At 42.9% G+C, this 22,282-nt stretch overlaps 2 protein-coding genes across 3 annotated transcripts; one reads left to right on the top strand and one right to left on the bottom strand.

The window, feature by feature from the left end:
* Positions 1-72: 72 nt before the first annotated feature.
* Positions 73-17,633, bottom strand: LOC107217620 (activated Cdc42 kinase Ack). 2 transcript variants are annotated; one of them, XM_046741554.1, is made up of 5 exons: positions 17,545-17,633; positions 6,523-7,059; positions 5,446-6,303; positions 2,805-5,318; positions 73-2,695 (listed from the first exon to the last, which is right to left on the bottom strand). In XM_046741554.1, the coding sequence occupies exons 2-5, from the start codon at positions 7,035-7,037 to the stop codon at positions 2,596-2,598; spliced, it is 3,987 nt and encodes a 1,328-aa protein (XP_046597510.1). In that variant the 5' UTR covers positions 7,038-7,059; positions 17,545-17,633; the 3' UTR covers positions 73-2,595. The 2 variants fall into 2 exon arrangements, with proteins under 2 accessions (XP_046597510.1, XP_015510701.2); XM_015655215.2 differs by lacking the exon at positions 17,545-17,633 and adding an exon at positions 8,184-9,016.
* Positions 11,783-22,282, top strand: LOC107217625 (neprilysin-1). Its single transcript, XM_015655226.2, has 12 exons — positions 11,783-13,360; positions 14,662-14,887; positions 16,675-16,713; positions 17,601-17,846; positions 18,297-18,505; positions 19,041-19,220; positions 19,310-19,521; positions 19,603-19,819; positions 19,889-20,071; positions 20,148-20,310; positions 20,410-20,726; positions 21,463-22,282. The coding sequence occupies exons 1-12, from the start codon at positions 13,247-13,249 to the stop codon at positions 21,733-21,735; spliced, it is 2,379 nt and encodes a 792-aa protein (XP_015510712.1). The 5' UTR covers positions 11,783-13,246; the 3' UTR covers positions 21,736-22,282.

Genomic DNA, 22,282 nt, shown 5'->3' with positions numbered 1-22,282 from the left:
CGCCTACGAATACGCATCGATTTAAAATTAAGGAAATATAATAATATTATAGGAACAAAGAGATACGGGAAATTAAGAACAAATAATTTTTTAATGGGAATATAATAATGCGATGTACAGTATTGTTTTTTTCTTTCGACTGATTTTCAAATATCTTTACAGCGTCTCGCGTATTACAGGTATAAACCAATTTCTTGATTTCTATAATTCCGCAGCAGTCTTAGATATACCTATTATGCATATACTTTAATATACGTATTATGTAATAACTAAATAATTCACTGTATGTCATGTGGACGTTCGACTTTGTTGTATTTAAATTTGGCTGTTCTATGGGAAAAATGATAAGTATAATTACGAGGGTGAAGAATAATTCAACTATTAGGAAGGATCATACAAAGAAAATGACATGTACAAATGGGATAAGATTATGCAATATTTACGTTCGCGCTAAATATACATTTACAATTTCGCTGGTGTATATGCGTTGGTGATTTTGAAGAAGAAAAAGAACAAAAACCTAAAGCCCAGAATATTTATTCCAAGTTTAGATATTCGGTCGTGGATATTAATTGATCAAATAATACATAATATGTCTTAAGTGAATATTAACATGCAATTAACTTCTGTTTCCCTTAGCAAAAAACTTTGAAAAATAATCTGTTTCCGGATTCTGCTGTGTTATAACAGTGTTTTATGATGTACGAAGAAAGTGACAATTAACGCGGACACGAGCCCGTCATGCCAAATGAAATCTTACCTCTATTTCCTATTCAGTTTCAATACACGTATCTACTGATGATAAAGACTAAAAGCGTCATGTGAAAGTTGAAAAGGTTTCATTTCTTGCACCTGTCTTTTTTCCGGTAGTTGAGCAGATGAGTAAATTTGAATGTTTGTTATTAAAAGAAATTTTCGTTTAATTTCAGCTTTTCACGTATATTTGGCTTAGATTTTTTTAATCAGACTAACGACCTGACGATAAGCAAAAAAAAGTGTCGGACAGAATGAGTAGCCAGTCACGTAATTTTAAACACGAGAAAATGAATTTTTTGACGCACTGAAAAAATTGCGCAAACTCACCATAAGCCTTGCTTGTAACATTAAATTCATGGTTATTACAAATGATCGTAAGTAATCATTTAGGCTTTGAGTAATACTAAATTCTACGACAGAGTATTCGATGGTAGATCTATCATTCCGCACATTTAGTATTAAAGCAAAGCAAAAGTATTGGTTCGCCTCACCGACTATAAATTACGTAGATCAAATCATTTTGCGAAATACATATAATTACAAGATTTAGTTATCATCGACCAATAGTATACTTATACTGCACAATGGTAGTAACATAGTAATAGTAGTATGTATAATAATACTTATCACAGTAAGAATTTTGAGTGCTGTGTTCGTCACGCTCGTTACTAAACTAAACTAGACTAAGCTAAATATTTAAACTAGACTGAACCATTTCACACGATGCTCCTGTATAAAGTCACTAAAATAAATCCACTATGGTTTTCATATTCACACATTTTCCGAGTCACAATAATGCAGATTTCAGCGTGTCTGCTGCGCATTCTTACAGATACATCAATGTGACCTACTAATAATGGATATAATACATTCTCAATAGCAATCAGAGAGAGGGATTAAAAAACGGGAATATATGTGTGTGTATATATATATATATATATATATATATGCGTTTGATCGACATTTGGATGACGAGTGAGAGTATTTACGAGTGAAAAAATTTATGCTTGGGTAGTAAGAATAGAATACATAAATAATGAAATATGGTCTTTGAATATATCGAAGATATATGTAATAGTGAATTATCGAAATAAAGTTCTTTTCTGGGTACACGCAGGTAAAATCTCAGTCGTGGTACAATTGCAGGGATGAGTTTCTCTTTTTATCTCTTGACTCACCACTGAAACAGCGATTTGAAACTGGTACACTTTGAAAGTATATCTTCGAATAACCAAGGTTTTTACCGGGATTTCTTTATGGGAGTATCATAAAAAAAAAAAAATTCAATCATTTGAAGCTTGATTGTAATCAAGTCAAGACATTGGAAATCGTAGTCTCTAATTATTAAAAAAAAAATCTTTCTGCTCCGAACTTCACTGTTTGTAATTAATCTAACTTCGAAGACACATTTTCTGCAGAGTATCCATTTTCAAACTGCGAATACACCCTTTTATTTCAGTAAGATAGGAAGTTTGAAAACGTTAATCTGTTAGAGCACTAAGATGCGTGTTTACGATTCCGTGAGTACCCCCTAATAAATGTAATTTTATGACCTAGATTACTTACAAGTTAAAACTTGGCTATTTACTCGAATTTTTTCTACTTATTTTACTGGAGTTCTCTCTAATGTAACTGTATCTCCATGTCATTTGGTATGTGTCACGATAGAGGATTTTTCGCGACAATTCCGATAGGTACTGGTACAATTGTCGATCCTATTGTCTACGGAGTTAAGGAAACACAAGACAAAGAGAAACTAAACAAAAACAAAGTAAAACAGCAATTGACAAGGTATTTCCGTGCTTTCGAGATGCATCTTGGCTGTTTGATAATTCAGTTTCATCTAACGCGGTCCAAAAGAAGAGATGCTGCCAATTCCACATCGTACTCAGTCTGTTTTAATGCTCCTTCGCACTGCGGTCTGTCAGCTAGACCCAGTCTGAAAACAGAAAAATTGTTACCTAGTGGGTGAAGTTGAAAAGGATTCAATTTTTAAGTAGTTTATCTGTATAATTATTCCTATTAGCAACTAAATATATTGTACGTACCTAACAAGAGATTCGATCTTGGCTTGTCGATCTTTGATGATTTGTTTAGCAGCTTGATTCGTGTCCCATCCGGTGGCTTGTAAAGCGGCCAGAACTTCCGTCTGGGCGACGTCCCCAGTTTCCTTTTGTACTTTCATGATTTTACTGGCCCTAAATTCGTCGTTCAAGGACATGACGAGCTGTTGGGAAGCGCCTGTTAGCGGTGGGCTGATTCCTGATGGATAAGCCGAAACGGAAGGTGCGAGCTGAGTATTGATGACAGTCTCGTTTAGCTGAGGCAGCAAAGTTCGCGCCGTCGACAGTTGCTGCGAGGGCATCGTCGGCCCCGCCTGAGAGATTCTCGTCGGTGTAAACTGCATGAGATTCGGACTTCCGGTCTGATTGCCGACCACATTCGAGTTGTGCCTGCCTGGCGAATACTGCGGGTATCCGTTCTGCAGCGGTTTCATAGGGCTGTTCCACGTTGTGGCGGAGTAAGCTGGTGGCGGATTGTAGCTGATAGGCTGTTTCAAACTGAGACTAAAATCGCAGGGATGATCCTGGGCGGGATAAGCCCGCGGCAGCGTCTGGTTATAGCGACAACCAGGCTGTGCAGAACCACCAGCAGCGGCGTGTCCTTGAACATGTGCACTGTCGTGATTTGAGCTCGTCGCTTGGCCGTTGGTACCGCTCGACGACGTCTGGTTGCTGTTGTGATAATTCCTCAATATGTTCTGCTGTACCGTTTTGTTGTACAGAGTGTTGAACTCGCTCTGTGAGAGCTGATCGAGATTGGGGACAGTTTGTTTCAGCTCGGCGTAGACCTGTTCGGATAGTATGGCTCCCGAAGCCGTTGCCGCCGGCCGTGGCAAAGTTGAGGACCTGATCGCGGCGCTCTGCATATTGGAATGTAGGTCATTCTGTGCTTGGCTAACGTTGTGCTGTTCGGCGTTCTGACTGGACAGTTGCAAGTTAACGTTTTGCTGCTGGAAGTAGTTGTGATGATTGGAAGTGAGCAGATTCTGCTGTTGCGGATTGCTTTGATTGGAGTTTGAATGAGTCGGTTGGACAGAATGCGTGTTTTCGAGGTTACTCATTCGCCCGTGACTGAATCCGCCGGCCACCGGAACCACCTGAAGCAGATTCGAACCAGCCTGCGAAGTGCCTTGCGCCAATTGTGACTGAGACTGGGTAAAATTTGTCTGTTGAAATTGTTGGGAATGAGTCTGGTGCCAAATCTGTCCAACAATAGCGTCCGTTGTTGCCTCGACCATCTGGGAATGATGACCCAGTTGGCTCCTAGGCCTCTGAACATTGGTGCTCTTTAGTTGCCACGAATTTTGAACTTTGGTAGGCAAGTTGGCCGCGGCAATGCGCTGCTCGCTTTGGGGAGACCTCGGTTTCGCGGACGCCGGTGGGGGCTGGAGAAGAGGAATAGCGGAATTCTCTTCCCTGAGTTTGTTCAGAGAAGCGTATTGCGCGATGGACGTGTTAACCGCGTGACTAGAATTAGTATTTTTGCAGGCCTCTTTTTCGCCCAGGTGTTTTTCAAGCTCGACTAAAAACGCCGGGTCCAATTTTTTCGGAGATGATTGACCTCTCGCATCTATGCTTAACTCGTTCAAACTCTGGGCAAGATCGTGATTCGATTTTGGCTTCGGCGGAGCTTCATAAGGACCGAGAGACGGTGGTGTTGGGGGAGGTGGAACAGCGACGCTGAGACTACGTTCGGCCACATTTGCGTAGGTTTGACTCGTGCCGCCTCGTAGATCCTCGGGCCAGCTGGAGAGACTTGATGGCGTGGGACTGAGCTTATCGATTTCGCTGTAATAATCACCGTTGGCGCCATCGCCGTTCTCGGCCGAGTCTACGTTCACATTTAAATTGGTATTTCCGCTTCTGATGTCCTTGTTCAAACTCAAGGAATATTGTTCTATTCCCATGCCACCGGATTTCGCTTCGTTTTTGAATTGGCTTGCTCCGGCAGTGTCCTCGTCATTCTGAACATTCCCGTAGGTTTGCTGTGTTTTTACTACGGAATGATTTGCCAAATCCGGAGTAACGTGGCTGTAGTATCGAGAGTGTGGTGGATTCATGAACACAAGTGACGTGTCAAACGGATCAGGTTGAGTGGCCTCTACGCCGCCAGGAAAATTAGCATAAGTTCTGGGGTCATCGCTTTGCCAGTATTCTTGCGATTGCTGAGCCGTTGCATCGATTATAGGTTCATCTAGTATATTGACAACTCTTCTACACGTTGTATCAGGCTGTACTGTGCCACTCGCATTGGCCAGTTCTTCCGGTGTCAGATCGATCAGTCGTGCCTCTTGATTAACACCGGTAACAACCGTGCCGCTATTTTTCGCTGGACTGGATCTCAAGTCATTTTGGAGTTTGGTATAGTTGAATTGTTTTCTAGATCTCGGTGTTCCGTACTGAAATCTTTTTTTTGTCTGACTCTCAACACCCGTTACATCTAGAATGTCAGGTGGCTCCATAGGATTCCTCAAGTAGACGTCGTCGATGAAGACGGGACTAGGGTGGAAAACGGAAAAAGAATGTTTGTTTTCTCATTGTTTTTCACATTATTTCCATAACGAACAATCTCAGTGACCAGATTACTCACTGAATGAACACATCAAAATATTATCAAATCTCTTACCTGCCCCACGATTTTCCAAACGGCGCACCGTGGCCGGTATGAATGAACGAATTTTCAAGCGGTTTGCTGATGTCTTCGGCTTGTTTCCGTCTCATCGGATCGACGAGGCAGCGTGGGAAGAGAGCGACTTGGAAGGTGCGTTGATTCTGTCCTTTCCACCAATAATTCTCTGGCCTTCCGTCGATTATGACAATCTGATCGCCTTGTTCGATGGTCATTTTCTCGGTGTCCTCAAAACGGCTCAGGGCTTTCATGACCGAAGGTACCATTCCGGTCAGGGCCTCTTTCAGAGTGGAGAAAGTCGGTCTCTCCGCGGGATCTCTGGCCCAGCAGCGTAGCATTAGCTGGAACATGGGAGGCGGACAAGCATCCGGTTCGTGCAACCTTTCTCCTTCCCTGTCGATCTTCCTGAGGATTTCCGAACCGTTTAATCCAATCCATGGTTCCTCGCCGAAAGTCAGCATCTCCCACAAAGTAACGCCAAACATCCAGACATCCGACGCATGACTGAATTGTCTCGCCTTCAGAGACTCTGGCGCACACCATGGAAATGGGACCTTTTTATGCTCCGTCATGACGTAACAATCCTCCTGCTGAGGCAGAGCTCTCATAAGGCCAAAATCGCCGATTTTAACTTTGTCAACGGAGCTCAAGAGCACATTTCGGCAGGCCAGATCACGGTGGAGGAATCGCTTAGTCTCCAAATAGGCCATTCCTGTTGCCACCTGCAACGCGTAGTTGCAAAGAGTGAGGACAGACATATGGCCACACTGCTTGCGCAGATAGTCCAAAAGGGCTCCGAGCGCTGCCAGCTCCGTCACCATCATCATTGGCTGGGATAAAACAACTCCATACAATCTGAAGAAGAGGAAGTAGAAGAAGATAAGGACATGTTGATGATATTATATTCTGTTCTATTCAGTCTTAACAAAACATCTCCTTTCAAGCAACTTGCTGCAGCTTTACCCGTGATAATATTCTCAAACAAATTCCATAACTCCGTGGGTCTTCAGAATATTCGCGAGAGTTATATGACTGAGAAAATCAATTATCTCTTAAACATGCTGCAAACTATACCTGATCAAATTGTGATGATCCAGAGTATGCATGGCTTGAACCTCAGAGACAAAGTCCTCAAAAACACTGGGTTGGGTGAGTGCATCAGCTTTGAGAACCTTGACTGCGACAGGAAGAGTTCTGCCATTGGGAGAGGTCCATTCTCCTCGTCTGACGACACCGAAACTTCCGTCGCCTAATTTTATAGAAAGAGTAACGTCCTTCTCTTGAATGAGGCAAGTTAACGTTGCGGGACTGTCCAGCGTCTGTGATGTTCGTTTACTACTTTTTGTGCTTTTTATCTTCGTTATCAAGCTTTTCTTCCATTGATTTGCTCGACGCTTCTTCACTGCGTCCATTAACCGTCTTATCCCTGGCTTACCCAATCCAATTTTCTCCAGATCTTCCGGCTGCACATAGTCAAAGTGGTGCAGTCGAGTCACCTGAAGATCGTCTCTGATCCGAGTGAAAAATTGTGTCAGCTGAACGTCGTGCAACAGTTCGTGGAGCCACTCAGTTCCTTCTTCGTCAGCCATTGTTTATATTTAGGTAACGCATCTAGAGCACGACGAAATTATATTACAGAATTGTGCGTTTAGACATGTACGATTTTGTGTAGTTGAATTTTTCCTTATTGTAGCGCAGCAATAAAGATTAAAGGTCTAGTTGTTTTATAAACTGCATTATCGACCAAGTGACATACACGTGCGAGTAGATTTTACAAGCTGAATTCTAAATGTTTCAGCTTTTGTGCGAAGGTGAAATCACAGCTAAACTATTCTTGCCGTTATTTTCTAGGGCGTGAGATAGCGCTGGGTAACTGTGGAGGAAAGGCAACGGAGTTGCATACAGATGAAATTTGTTTGCACGCGAGTAACGGTAGCCATGTTGATTTGATTTTAAAATTCGCCGAATATCGGTGACTAAATGTTCTCCGCCCCTTACCGCAGATGATAAAATATCAATCCTGTTCAGGAAAATGAGAAACTAGTGGTTAAATGGTTAGTTAGCAAAGGCTTTTGAACAAAAGAAGATGGAATAGCTCTGTTTCGCAATCAAAAGTTCTGTTTCTTTGACGAGATTTCTCACGGTATTATTTCAATTTGAAAGAGCACTCGCGAAAAACCGAATACGAAATGCTGACCTTGTCTTGTAATAGTAGGTATTCAAACAATATTTACGTGTATTTCACAAGGCATGTCAACGACATGTCACGATGTTCAATCTAACTTTAAATTCACACGTACGTTGAGACAATGAGTGTGCGTGGTTGGCTAAACCACTTACCGCGGGACAAATTTTTCATCGAATCATACGGAAAGTCCGTTCAATCTGTGGCAAAAAAGATGGAAAAGTCCATGTAATAATAATACGGAGAAATCTGACTAATTTCGAATGAAGCCGAGGAATGTGCGGGGATGGAAAAGTATAACATGAAAAAACGTATTGTATAATTAAGACGTTAAAGCATGTATAACGCACAACCACGCGACATATACCTATGCATGCGATTGCGTACATACGAGGGAATGTTTACGACTGCACAACGCCGTCGCAATAGTTGAACGACAAGAGTGACGTTTGCGTGTAAACAGCTCGATGAAGAGGCAACACCTCTCTTTAATCGCAAGACATGTAACAAGTAATGCATAACGATCAGCGGTCATACGATACCCACTCACCTATAGCAATGAATTCGTGAGGCGTAGAGTCGCGCGTGCGGAGGTCGAGTGTCAAGAGGCATGCTAGCAGCAGCCAGGGTAGGGACTTTTTGGCGGCCCTGCGTTTCCTCGAGGGTAATAAAATTGGCAACGGTATTCCGGGGTGTCGAACAACGACAGGTTGTTCATCCTCGGAGCGTCGATCCAGATACCGAGAGGTCCATAATTAGCGCACAATCTTGCGATTAGCGAATTTCGCCATCGACGCGGAGGAAGTTGTTTTTACGTGTAATGTGTGGCGCGTCTATGAGTTACGAGCGTAGCGTATAACGTAGCAACCGTTCGAGCTACTTTCACCGCACCGATTTTCCCGCAGACGAAGTTCGTCTCCTCAAGTGCAGCATGAACGGCCAAAACGCGACAAAACCGAGCCCTGCTTGCACTCGGCTCTTTGATCACTCCGAGAGCCACCGAGCACCCACGATGCCGTTGCCATTTATCGTTTCTAGCTCTACACAAGAAGCACGCAGCTACGCGTAACTGGCACCGACGTCTCAACCCCAACTATTTCACATCCAACCTCTCGACGACACACGTACGCGGACTTTATTATACATGTAGTCGAATGACCGGCCGTTATCAGCACACAAAGGAAACTTTTTTATCACTCCATTGATTCAAATGTGCGTTAGGGTCAACCGGACATGTGACTATCGCTATAGTATCGTGTGATACAGTGTAGTACGTACGTACACACACATACGTGTATACATGCGTCAATGGGCTAGATTACCTTCACGCACAGTTGTCACAGATGGACTCTCTGCTCCGAGGAGCAGCGAAGTCAGACTAACCTAACATTGAAGCAGGTTGTCAAGCCATCGCCAAGTTAGCGCCACCTCATAGTTCGATTAGTAGTGCCACTTTGCGGCGTTTTTTGTAACTACGATTTGTGATGCATCGGTAGTTACGTAAGTTACCGCTACGATTTTGTAGCGTTGTCGTCGTTACTTTCTTTTCAAATAGATATCGACTACGGTATTAGAATGTAAGTGGAAGGATCACTTTTTGAGAGATAATTATAGATACTTGAATTACAAATTATTGGATTTCTAGTTATGCGTTCCCTCATACCTGCGTGATGGTAAACAGAAATGACTGGACAATTCGAAATTCTTCATACCTATATCGAGATTCGAATGAAATCGGTTTGAAAAGGAGAATTCGTTTTGTAACCGAAATAGAATTCTTTTTGAAATCTCGTGTAAATACGAATTAACCATTCCTATGAGTTTTTTTTTTTAGGTATACATCGTAACGCGAACTTGAATTCTATCAGATTGATTTAAGAAGTGTTTGAGTAACTATAATATAGAGACCATAATATTTTACACGTTCCAAAGAACTGAGATCTGAGACTTGAAATATGCTCGACGTCACTGCTGTATGCACATAAACAGAATGGATCACAGGAGCGAGTATAATTGGAGGTCATCTAGATTCTGAGAAAGAAGGTCAAGGAATAATAGTTGATGCCTACGTATTTACTATTCCAGATATTCATGATTGACTTACTCGTATTTTGTCAGAAAATAGCTCACAAAAGATTTGACAGATTCAATATTCTTCTTTTGCAATATGAGAGAGCAATTGTTTTTTAATAATCGATATACGACAGCTCAATATGAGCGATGCATTCAGCCGACGACAGTAGTTTTGTATGAATTCATCACGAAGTTAATATTACTTCGTGGAGTTCATTTACACCACTCACCAATACACGTTTATCGATTCAATTAAACGGACATACAACTGTTCTGTTACTTGATATTCAGAACTACACAAAGTTGACGCCGCTCTATGTCACCAGTTCAATTTCTGGTCGACAAGACTATATCATATCTTTCTAAACATCGAGAAAAGTGCAGGCTTATCAAAACCAGATACTATTATGTGTTATTTTTCAATCACTCGGAGTCAATTCCAGTTTTAAAGATTGTCGCTGAATAAATCTGAAAAAAATTTAATGAAAATTTGGAAATAAATCATATATGTAAGATGGAAAAAGTAGTCTCACATAACGATAATACTTAAAAAAATTTCGGATGCGATTGGTCAGAGTATACCAACTCCTAGGATTTCAAAATTCTTTCATTTGAAATTGATCCAAAGATATTGTTTACCGATTGATGGCCTAAAAGTCGAAAAACACGCAAAAGTGGTACAGAATATAAACCGCGCAGTACCTCATTCTACTAGTTGCTCCAATTTTTTCCTTTACCTAATATTGCGTGACATTTTTTTAAAAGTATTTACTGAGGTATCGTTTCCATATAAAATAATAAAGACATATGGACTAACCTTCGTGTATTTTTAAACTAATAAGTACAATTGGTCAAGACTACTGCGTCTTTGACTGATTGCGAGAAAAAGTTTTATATCGTGATTCCACTCACAAGTTTTTACCATCTCCAAAATAATATGATTTTGCGGTTTAGAATATAGACATGAGTACACTGTTGTAATATGCCTAATAAAGTGAGCAATTTATTAAGATTTGTATTAAATATTATATATATAAGTGAAAATTTCTACAACTTCGGTCATTTTTGTACTTTTTCGTACAAAATTGTAAATATATTTTTTTATAGAAAATATTAGATATTTATAATTTCCTGTACAAAATTAAAGAATATTGTAGATTTTTTTCGATAATACAATGAATTTTTATGAAAATTCACATTTATTTACGAACAACTATGCATCTTTACAATTTTGAACGAAAAACTTGCTCGGTCCGAATTTCCTTAAAAATTCTCAGAAATTTCTAGAAATCATTTTCACAAGGGCTGTTAGGCTACATTATAAAAGATAGTAGTGCAACTGGTGCAGACGATTGTAAACAAGTATTGCATTTCAAGAACAGTGTTTTAACCACATCAAACTGCAGTTTGGACAATTCTTGTTACTAGCAGATATCTAGAAGATATTACTAGCACTGCAATCACGTGCTGTTCATTTGCAAAATATCTTTCAAAATGCTGTTATTTCTCTTGAAAGAGAGGCTTATACAGGTGTAGGCATGCTCGGTCTTCACGCGCAATACCCAGTCAATCACGACACTCATCAAATCACTGCTCACCCGAGTAAAAGGATTAATGGATCGGTAAAAACATTTTCCTCGGTAAGTTAAAAATTAATTGAAGACCTGACAATTTCAACATAATTTATTACAATCAAAGAGAATCATTCTGCAATATTAGCCACGGAATTTAGGAAAAATGAGGGTACCCATTCCAACAGAGAAATTTGACAAACAGTTCGAAGCGCAGATTTTACCTTTTCAAATGAACCGTAGAGGATGCATGTTCAAATCTATGTCAAGTTACGTGGGGGTATTTGAAATTAAAACAATTTCAGACATCGCCCTGCAGGCCTGTAGTACAACCTCGATTGTGAGAGACGCAGTGGGCTTTAATTCCTCGGGTCGAACTGGAAGCATTAAAAAATTCCCAACCCATCAACCCCTTTCGAGGATTTGGTCGTGAGTGATAGGGCGAGGTGCGTCGATCTGCATCGCAGCCTGTGATAGATAGACTCGTCGGTGACGATCCTCGGGGGGTCCCGGCAGAGCGCAGGCGTGTTATCGACCTGCGGAGTGTCAGCCTAGATGCAGGATACTGGATTACTGGGGCCGACGAATAGCCTCGGGGCTGGATCGCGCCGTACCGTGAAGGTGCGGCAAGGCGCGGCGCGGCGCGGAGAGGCAAGGCGAGGCACGCGTGACACGGAACGTCGAACGCGCAACAAGCCGTCCGCTACGACAAACCGTTTCGCGGCGTCTCGTCGTCTCGAATCAGTCCGTCCCGACGCCCGCCGCCGTCGGTATATCGCCGTCGATCGCCTCGCGCCTCGACGTCTGCACCTGCAGGTGCAGCAACCAGGAAGCCGCGGATCGACTCGAGGAGGACCGGGGATCACCTGACGTCCATGAAATCCCCCCGAGACCGTCGCTAGCGGCTCCGCTCTACGCGTCGTCATTGCTTCAACCCTCGCGCCGAATACCCCGGCTCCTCACCCAGAAATCGAGGCCTACGCAACGGGGGGGCCGCCCTTCGCCCCCCCGAAGATGGGACCGATCCTCCATGAGCGCTGAGCCGGCGGTCCCTTGGCTTCCGACTTCTTTTGCGCACCCCCGCCCCCACCCCAACCCTCGCCGTCGCCCCCACCTCCGATCCCCGCCGGGTGCAACACGTAACCAACGGATTTTCAAGGCCACGTATGGAGTTTGCGGGACGATTACTGAAATGCCGGCTATTCCGCGAAGCTTTTATACCGAATTTAAACCGTGCGGTTTTACCGCATCTTTGCAAAGGACGGAAGTTTCTCGCACTCATGCAGCGGAAGGTGATCGTGATACCGCAACACGTGAGCCATTGACTGAGAAAGAAATTTACAGCGAGGTCCCAATCTACATACCGACCAGTGATTCTGTACTCTGTGGTAATTGGCGGGAAATTTGAAAATTTCTTTTGTTGGCTCGGTGTTTTCAACGGATGCGTGACTCGACGGATTCTGTGTATCGTTGTTCGAATTGACCAATCAGGTTTTGGCGAACGTGGTTTTTTAAGGTGACCGTTATCTCGAAGCATTTATCCGTGGGTAATAGTAGTCGTTTTCCCTCTATAATTTCTGCGTAGTTTTCGTTTCGGCTTCTTTGCGAGTTCTCCTCGTTATTTTCGGAGACAGCCGAGAGTCGGGAGAGCTGGGCTTCCGAGTGATCAGAGGCGATGTGCTAACGCTCCGTTGCACGCAGCGCGCTCAACTAGCCCCTCGTAGATAAACTGGTCCAGCGAAGCGTACAGCGGCGGCGGTTCGGAGCTGAAACGCGGAATCGGCGGGGCGAGGGCGAGAGGGTGAGAGGGTGAGAGGGTGAGAGGGCGAGGGCGAGGTGGTAGGGAAAACCCGAGGGCGCTGCGACGGCGTTGCGTCCCCACCGGCCCCGTGGATCCGCGGACCAAAGTCTCGCTTTCCCGCCTAGTTCAGAAGTGCGCCTTCCGAGAATCGTGCCGCGGCGAGCCGACATGAAGACTGACGGCAACAACGGCTACCTCAGGACCAACGTCGTCCCCGAGGACAGCGAGCTCCTTCCAGCTTCCGTCGGACACCAGGGACCGGCTTCCGGTGTACCGCTTCAGGTGGGATTATGACTAATCGTCTCTAAAATATCCACGTGACCGAAGAGCTGTTACAACACGTAATTAAGAGTGTCGACTCGGCGTAGTATCGAGGGTTTTACGCATGTAGGACAGGGAGCTTTTTTAGACACAAAAAGACGCGCAAACAATTGTTTTTTCTTGGAATTGGGCCAGGAAATTGATTCATATTTTTGGATCCTAGAACTGTTTCAACAACTTGTGTTTTTGTTTGTTGCCCATTTATCTATTTTTGAAAATAATATCTTAACCAGTTCGACATTATTGGATTCCGAATCATTGCGGATAAATTTTATTTCCTGAAGTTGATAGAAAATTTCTACTAAAATGGGTATAGTTTCAATTATAACAGTTCAAATATCGTTGATATTACAAGTAACTGTTTAGTGTAATTTTACGGATATTGCAAAACTAAATCTGGACGTTACCATTTTACTAACTCTTTTCAGTCAAATAAGACCTTGACATCAATTTATTGTTGAACCATCAAATTGTCATGCAACAGTTACAAGAAAGTACAGTTCGAGTGACATTAATGAAAAAGAATAGTATCGCATACTAAATTTTCTGGTTACAATGATAAAACCTATTTTCATTTTGTACTCAATCCTGCATTTTTCAGTAATATGGTAATGACCTGAAAATAGTTACGGACGATATAATGAGCAAAACTATAAATTTCTCTTTCGGTGAACCGTCGAGAAGTCCGACGACGTCACTCAATTTTGCTGCAGAGGTCTACGTTATACAAAAGCAAAAATCAATCTCTAACCACAGATTTCGCTATTGGCTTGAGTTTGAACCGTTAAATAGCAATTATATATTTTCTTTGCATCGCAATTACGAGTGACCAAGTAATTTCGGTATGATCGGGCAACCAACTACACTTGTAGGCTTGGCGAATTCAGAAATTCAGTATCGCAGATAGTCTTATAAGCGAATTATATATAGCTGCCGTTTGAAGGTCCGCGCCAAAATTTTTCTTACAGTTCATGGTCAGACGAAACGATTTTGTTCCTTGACCTTTGTCCCTAGCGTTTTTAATTTCCAGTGAGGTTGAACTTAGTAACGTTACTGTAACGTTGCATGTTTAGGAAACATTGTCCGTACCTTGGCACCATTAGGATTGCCTGAAATTTTTAGTCAAGCACAGTAAACAACACATAGTCATAACTTGATAAGCCAACTTCTCCAAAGTAATTCTAAAATTGTATAACAATGAAAATTTTTCTCATGTCTCGTTCCGTTAACGCTGCTAACCTTTAACCTCGTAATTTATCCAGGTGACAATCGGCCCTCGAGGAGTCGCAGCAGCCAGCATAACTCATCACGGTGGAAGCAATCTTCAGGGTTCGATTGGCGGCGGTGGAGTTCCAAGAGGAAGAAGTCATGTGTCCTTGAACAGGCAGCGACTGCTCGGTGTGTTGGCCTTCACTCTCGTCGCAAGCTGCTTGCTCACTCTTCTGCTCCTCGGTCTGAATACGTCGCGTGAATGCGATCAAGAAATAGGTGAGCTTCGCACAATTTGGAAAAAGGCCATACTTATTACCCTGAGTGAGCGTTACGTGAGCACGCACAGAGAAATTTAGTTTCGGTTATTACACAGTCCGTAACTATCTTCATTTTTTATTATGAACGAAGAATATGGTTCTGGGTAAAAAATGAAAACCGGATTTACAGCTGTAACCAGACAATCTAGTATTTGTTGCACTATTCTCTTTGATCATTGGTATTTCTTGGTAGATTTTTGAATAAATTGATGTCGAGGTCTCATTTCAGTGAAAAAATATAGAAAAACTAGAAGTACAGATTTAACTTAACGATAACCAGAAAATATGGGTATTGACAACTATTACAATGACACTTGGTAGTTACTTATATCAAGCCTTTTTGCTAATCCGAACAATATTCAAAGCGTTTACTGTCAAAATTTATGTAACTAGATTTTTCTAGTAACTATAACCAATGAAGTTATTTTGCCTGTTTTTCGGCCTTCTGTAGCCGTACCATTTCTTCTCGAGTTCCCCAATGTTAGACGTGATTTGATATTGTAGAGAAGGGAGCGAAGGAGAGTGACGGAAGGAAAAGGGACCGAGCTTGTATAGTTTTTAACTAAACAGAAGAGCGTTTTTTCCCAGCCGTGACGCGATACTCCCACAGAGACAAAGGAAACTTGGTAGAATTTACATTTCCCCTAGCGGTAGAGAGTGTTAGGCACATGCCTCGGTATCTCGTTCTTTTCTATCTAGCCGTCAGGCCGGTGGAAACTTTGAATCAAGTTTTCTCGAGTACATGTACAACTCTCGGCTAACTTTCCTCATTCCCAACTCGGCAGAAAGTTATACGTCCACTCGGGCAACCGGCAACGGTAGCTAGATTCTGTACAGTTTCGAGCCCCCGCCCGCCATTTCCCCAGAATTACAGAACTATAGATTTCCTTTCAATGTGGTATAAGACTTTCCGGAGCTAGAAAAAGAAAGAAAAATACTCTCACTTTCAAAATGGAGTCCTTGACAGTAGGCGAAAGTCGAAATTAATATTTTACACGGACGAAAAATATCGATCGAATTTAGCGGGGCATAAAATGAACAAGCTAATAAGGTTTAACTACGGTATTACCGAGTTAAGTAAAAACTTTTGAATTAGTTGAAAGGGCTTAGAGTGGATTGTAGGCTTTTCATTTTATCGGAGCTCGGAAGTTTGTTATAAGAGTTTGAAGATCAAGTGGAGTTAATTAATTTTTCTACCGAATATTTACTCCGCCTAACTAGCGAATTTTCCCTGTTTCGCACTTCCCTCTGCTTTGGCGTGGGCACTTAATTAAATAATTACTTAATTTTCCGGGCAGCGGTGGCTGCGGGGTGTAAGGGTGGAGCGGAATAAATTATCCTTGATAAACTTGTGACGAGTTGGACAACTGAAAATATACACACCTTATACCTGTACCTCTACCTGCGGAAATATACATACATGCCAACCACGAGTAACAACTGTCGTTTCCAAGCGCGCTGTCGCTTTTACATGATACAATTAGCCATTGTCGTAACGATGAGCTTCGCGAAGCGAGTAAATTCCAGTAAATTCTCCCCCTGATTATAGCGGTACAAAATTTCAAGTTGATGTAACATGCAAAGAAAATCAATACATTGGTTTTTGTTAATTTTTTTTTTTTCTTCTTTTCTCTTTTAAAGGGAATGTATCAAAATTCAGGTAATCCGTGTGCACCGCGGTGCCGGTAAAATATCACTGTTCTCTTTTTATGCAGCGTATAAATTAATATTCATTCTAATCCACAGTGCCCAAGGTGTGCATGACCGAGGAGTGCGTGCGAACAGGTAAGCAACAGTTGATACCCTCGATCCATAAATTCAAGCATCATAGGTACGACAGAGGCAATTTATTTTCTTATTATCATTGTACGTTATATGAGTTTCAAGCTTAGAACTCGATGAACTCGTTGAGTAGAAATAAGTATTATACTTAAAGTGTATTAAGACATTTTGGGGGTGGGGGGGATTTTTCAACCACAGAAACTTAATAGCATTTTAAAATAATAATCAGTTTAAAATCTCACTCTCGTAGTTTAGTGTGATTAAAGTAAAAACGATTGATCATATAAATCATCCACTACGTGTTTATGCCGTTTATAATGCTGTCGTGTCGTTCTTATCCTACCGTTAATAAATTTTCTATACCGTCCGACAGCCACTGATAATTATATTGCGTAGATCGTAAATTTCGAATCATAAATCATGAGGCCACACAAATATATCCGTGACTTTGAGGGAGATATTGGCCTCACCTCCAAGTCTTATTTCAGGAATTTTTCGGTTCGGTGCTCAAGGCTGTCGCGGCTGATATCGTTCTCAGATTAGATTAAGAAGATGAGGATTGAAGATTGCGAATCTCGAACAGATCTCTGTGAACAGATCGCGAGCCGCGTCTCGTATAATTGCATCTCCGCGAGCTTTAATAACAGGGCCTCTTATTGCCACTCGCCGCATCGTTACTGCACGGCGTATTAGATTAGCCGAGCCCATCCGCAAGGACGTTAATATCATCCTCCACCGTTGCAATTACGGGGAGCAGCGCCCGTACCGTTCGTAAATTGTTATTAAATAACGAGATTGAGCAACCGCGCGAGAGAGTTTGAATTAAGAAATTACCCGCCAAAATGAATTGTCACCCCGAAGCTCAAAGCACCGTCCTCGTTTTTCCCCAGCCGCCAGCCTCCTCTCGGCGATGGATCAAACCGCAGCGCCATGCGTGGACTTTTTCCAATACGCCTGCGGCACTTGGAATCGCCTTCACGTCATTCCCGAGGATCGCAGCTCGATAAGCACCTTCGAAGTGCTCGCTGACCAACTCCAGGTCATCCTTAAACGAGTCCTCGAAGAGCCGCCGAACGAAGACGACAACGCCGCAACCCTGAAGGCGAAAATGTTCTACAAGTCCTGCGTCGATATCCGTGGGTGAAATATATCGATAATTATAACGATTTCTCATATAATATTATACCTTAAGAAGATGCTGTACAGTCAGTCCTTACCGACTGAGTAAAATTTCACTTTACGCATCACGGACGCAAAGAAGCTCTAAGTAGCACCATTCTACATGCAATACCGAATAAAAATATCGCAACAAAGTTTTTTTCACACAATACTAATGCTGGGAAATATATTTCTGCAATCGAATAACCACTAATTGCAGGAATACACATCGTGGTAGGAAACAAGTTTTTTTTAACGATTTTCTTCGGCATCGCATGTAGAATAGCGTCGACTGCGGTATTTTGACATCAGTGATTCGTAGGCTTCGATGATAGTGGAAACAAGTGATATTCGACTCGGTCGGTAAAGACTGATTGTAGCATACTCTTAATGCGTGAGGTAAACATTTTTTATATGACTTTCCCCAGCTCGAATACGAGAGATCGGTGATGCTCCGCTCAGGACGACCCTTCGGGGACTCGGGGGGTGGCCGGCAGTCGAGGGTACCTCCTGGATCCCTCCGCCGTATCCAGTCGAGGTCCTGTTGGGCCGCCTTCGTGGCGAGTACAACGAGGGAGTGCTTCTGGAGCAGTGGGTCGGACCCGACGACAAGAACTCCTCCGCGAACATCCTCCAGGTGCGCCACCAAAGTAAGACCTTAGTCGATGACCTAAGGTTTCAGCTGATCGGCCGCCCTTCGCAGACTCCTCCAGTTCACATATAAACGTTCAATTTTTAACTTCTGATACCTAGAATAATTACGGTTGCGCCGAGGCCACTTTATCGATATTAATGGGAATCACGATTCTTGTGCGATTTGATACATTTGCTTGTACGCATTATCATTTGGGTATGAATTTGAATTAAAATAGCCGCAGTACCTAGTGACCGTCTCACTTTGGGCTGAACTCTGACCTCTGAATCAATGTCTCTGGATAGGTGCCTGCAGGCCTAGGTAATATTTGAAATGGTTTCACTTTAAATATCGCTTACCTGAAATCCAAAACGTTATGTCGCATGTTCCCGATGAACGAAATCTTTAGAAATATTTTCAACTTTATATTTCAAATGGATTTATTCAGCCCTAAGATCTGCAGGTGCATCTTGGAGTTGTCCCCATGTCTAGAATGAAATATCACAGGAATGGGTAGACAGTGTAGGCATTCTTTCAGCTGGATCAGATGCAGCTGGCTCTTCCAAGCCGCGACTATTACTTGAAGGCCAGCAGCCAGGCTGAGCTGAAGGCCTACCACCGTTACATGACGAACGTCGCAATCCTCCTCGGAGCGAATCCAGAGACTGCGGCGGCAGAATTCGACCAAGTAATCGTCCTCGAGAAGCAGCTTGCTAACGTAAGAAACGGCATGGGGATTCGCTCGTAAAGAAACCTTCAAGGAGAAGAGAAAAGAATAATATGTAAAGTTATTTCCTGTCCACACAGGCGTCGCTTCCGGAAGCTGACAGACACGATACCTCCGCAATTTATCGAAAGCTGACTCTCCGCCAGCTCCAAGAGGAAGTCCCTCAGCTGAACTGGCATGTTTATCTAACGGCCTTTCTGACCGCTCCGATAACGGAGGATGAGCCCGTCGTTACGTACGCGATGCCCTACTTCGTCCAGATGGGCCGCATCCTTGAAAACACCGACCAGAGGTCTGCAGTTGTCGAATCAACAGTTGATCAAGAGCCCTGTCTAACAATTGTTTTCTCTAACGCGTAACTTCCTACGTTCAGGACCCTCCACAACTATGTCCTTTGGCGCCTGGTCATGTCGATAATGCCGCACATGATCGACGACTACCAACAGAAGCGAGTAGAGTTTCGTAAAATCCTCCTGGGAATCCTGAGCGAGCGGAACCGCTGGTCTCAGTGCGTTGAATGGACAAACAAGAAGCTGGGCATGGCAGTTGGCGCACTATTCATCCGGGACAACTTCAACCACGAGAGCAAGGTGGGATGGAGAATGGTCGGATAGAAGTTCGGATAGTAAAAGTTTGCAAACAACACGCGTCTTTTGCAGGAGACCGCGCTGGAGATGATTCACACTATCAGAGAGGCCTTCAACGAACTTCTGGCTGAGAATCATTGGATGGACGACGAGACGAGGGCCGTGGCGAAGAGCAAGGCCGATTCGATGAACGAGCGTATCGGGTATCCAGAGTTCCTCAAGGACTCGGTTGAGCTTTCGAAGGAATACGTCATGGTGAGAATTTGTTGTACAAAGTGCGGTTCGTTGATCGTCCAAGTCCGATTATATTATACTTCTACGAACGTTGCAGCTCAACATCACGGACCATCGTTTCCTTGAGAACATACTGGCGGTTCTGAAGTACGACGCGTACCACAATCTACAGAAGTTGAGGCAGCCGGTAGACAAGGACAAATGGTCGACCGAACCGGCGGTTGTCAACGCTTTCTACAACCCCAACAAAAACGACATAGGTTTGTAGATACATGAAAGGTGTATAACATATATTCACTTAGAGGTATTATTATGATCAATAATATTGCGTGTTTACTTGCACGCGTATGATGTTACAGTATTTCCCGCGGGTATACTACAGCCGTTATTCTATTCGCAACACTTTCCCAAGTCCCTAAATTACGGCGGTATCGGTGTCGTCATCGGGCACGAGATCACCCACGGTTTCGACGACAAGGGGCGCCAGTTCGACAAGGACGGTAACATGATGCAGTGGTGGAACAACGCCACTATCAGGGCATTTCGCGAACGCGCGCAGTGTATAGTTGACCAGTATTCCCGCTACAGACTCCAGGAAATTGACCTTTACGTAAATGGCCGGATGACTCAGGGCGAGAACATCGCCGATAACGGTGGTCTCAAGCAGTCCTTTAGGGTAAATATTTCTCGCAGGGTAGACATGTCGATTTTGAACACCTTGGTGTACCGTATATGGCCATCGATTCATCCATTTTTGGCGATATACGTTACATGTAACTCAGGGTGATCCTTAAAAAGGTAATTTTTGAATTTCGACCGGATCACCGTCTAAATCGGCTTCACATGATTAAAAAATAATCATCAACACTTTTAGGGGCAGATGAAATCTACCGAACGGATTTAGATGAAATTTGGTAAAGGGGAGTTTTTTGGATCGGTGATTAGTAATCTCAACTCAGAAATTGAACATTTAAACTGGCAGATCCAATATGGTGAACCAAAACGTAGGGTAGGGGTACGGGTCTAGAGTTGAGATAGAAAGCTGAAAAATGAAGGAATTATTTTTGAATTACGTGGAGCCGGCTTGGTGGACGAACCGGTCGAAATTCAAAAATTACTTTTTTAAATAATCGAGTGTTGAAAAGTTCCATTTAATATTTACCGTAAGACATATGTTTTCTGATCAATCCAATAACTCGATCCATTTGCAGCATCAGAAGCAATCGAATTAGCCACAAAAATACAGTCAATCACTGATGATGTAATAAAATGAGATTTGTTCAAAAAGTTTGAACGTATAACGTATAATATTCTCGACTTCTTTACGCTCGAAAATATTTTTCCGAACCGTCGAAACTAATCTCTCCATTCTGCAATCCATTCTCTGACAATAATGAACATTCATTTTGCAGGCTTACAAAAAGTGGGTTTCCATTCACGGAGAGGAGCCGCTGTTGCCAGGTGTGAATTTGACGCACGATCAGCTGTTCTTTTTGAATTATGCCCAGATTTGGTGCGGCTCGATGCGCCCGGAGGACGCATTGACAAAGATCCGTAGCAGCGTGCATTCGCCGGGTCCGGTGCGGGTTTTGGGCCCACTTTCTAACAGCCAGGATTTTGCGCGTGCCTTCAACTGCTCACCGGGCTCGCCGATGAACCCGACTCACAAATGCAGCGTCTGGTGAGCGGGACGCTAAACTGCAGGAATGAGTTGCAAACGTATTTTGAAAAACGGGGACGCGCTGCTGATCCTTATAATTCGCATCGCGGAGCGTACAAAAAAAACCGATTCTGTACGGTGAGAAATAGCGAATGATAAAAAAAAAATTTCCACACTGAAGGGGCGGATGAAAGATATACATACCTTAACAAAATCTGGAGAAGAATGACCAGTGTGACGTATTGAATAACAGACGCCTAAAGTCTAGTCCAAAGTAATTGTTTCATTGTCTTTTGTCACTGTGAATTACTTTCATCTTCTCTGGTTTTCTTTTGGACTAGTCAATTGGGTGATCGTGTGTAAATAACATGGATCTTCGAAAGCTCCGTTAGTCCGATAATGGAGGGACAGTGATAAAAAAAAGGAAGACCGTCTATCTGTAAAATTACACATAAGTTATCGGCCATTCTTTGTCAATTTAATAATACAAGTTTTCAATCATCACTCGGTGAATTTCGATTCACAACCAGTACTCTTTCCTTAAAATTGGTCTAGCTGGAGAGATCGGTAGA

The sequence above is a fragment of the Neodiprion lecontei genome, chromosome 5 (genome assembly GCF_021901455.1).
Source record: "Neodiprion lecontei isolate iyNeoLeco1 chromosome 5, iyNeoLeco1.1, whole genome shotgun sequence".
Classification (NCBI taxonomy): domain Eukaryota; kingdom Metazoa; phylum Arthropoda; class Insecta; order Hymenoptera; family Diprionidae; genus Neodiprion; species Neodiprion lecontei.
Note: the sequence above shows the minus strand (reverse complement) of the source record. Positions and strands in the feature narration are given on the sequence as shown.

Coding starts and splice junctions, on each gene's coding strand:
- LOC107217625 (XM_015655226.2), top strand. CDS start 13,247: ATGAAGACTGACGGCAACAACGGCTACCTCAGGACCAACGTCGTCCCC. Junction 13,361..14,661: donor CTTCCGGTGTACCGCTTCAG/GTGGGATTATGA, acceptor TAATTTATCCAG/GTGACAATCGGCCCTCGAGG. Junction 19,522..19,602: donor CTTGAAAACACCGACCAGAG/GTCTGCAGTTGT, acceptor TCCTACGTTCAG/GACCCTCCACAACTATGTCC.
- LOC107217620 (XM_046741554.1), bottom strand. CDS start 7,037: ATGGCTGACGAAGAAGGAACTGAGTGGCTCCACGAACTGTTGCACGAC. Junction 5,319..5,445: donor TTTGGAAAATCGTGGGGCAG/GTAAGAGATTTG, acceptor TTTCCACCCTAG/TCCCGTCTTCATCGACGACG. Junction 2,696..2,804: donor AAGATCGAATCTCTTGTTAG/GTACGTACAATA, acceptor TTCTGTTTTCAG/ACTGGGTCTAGCTGACAGAC.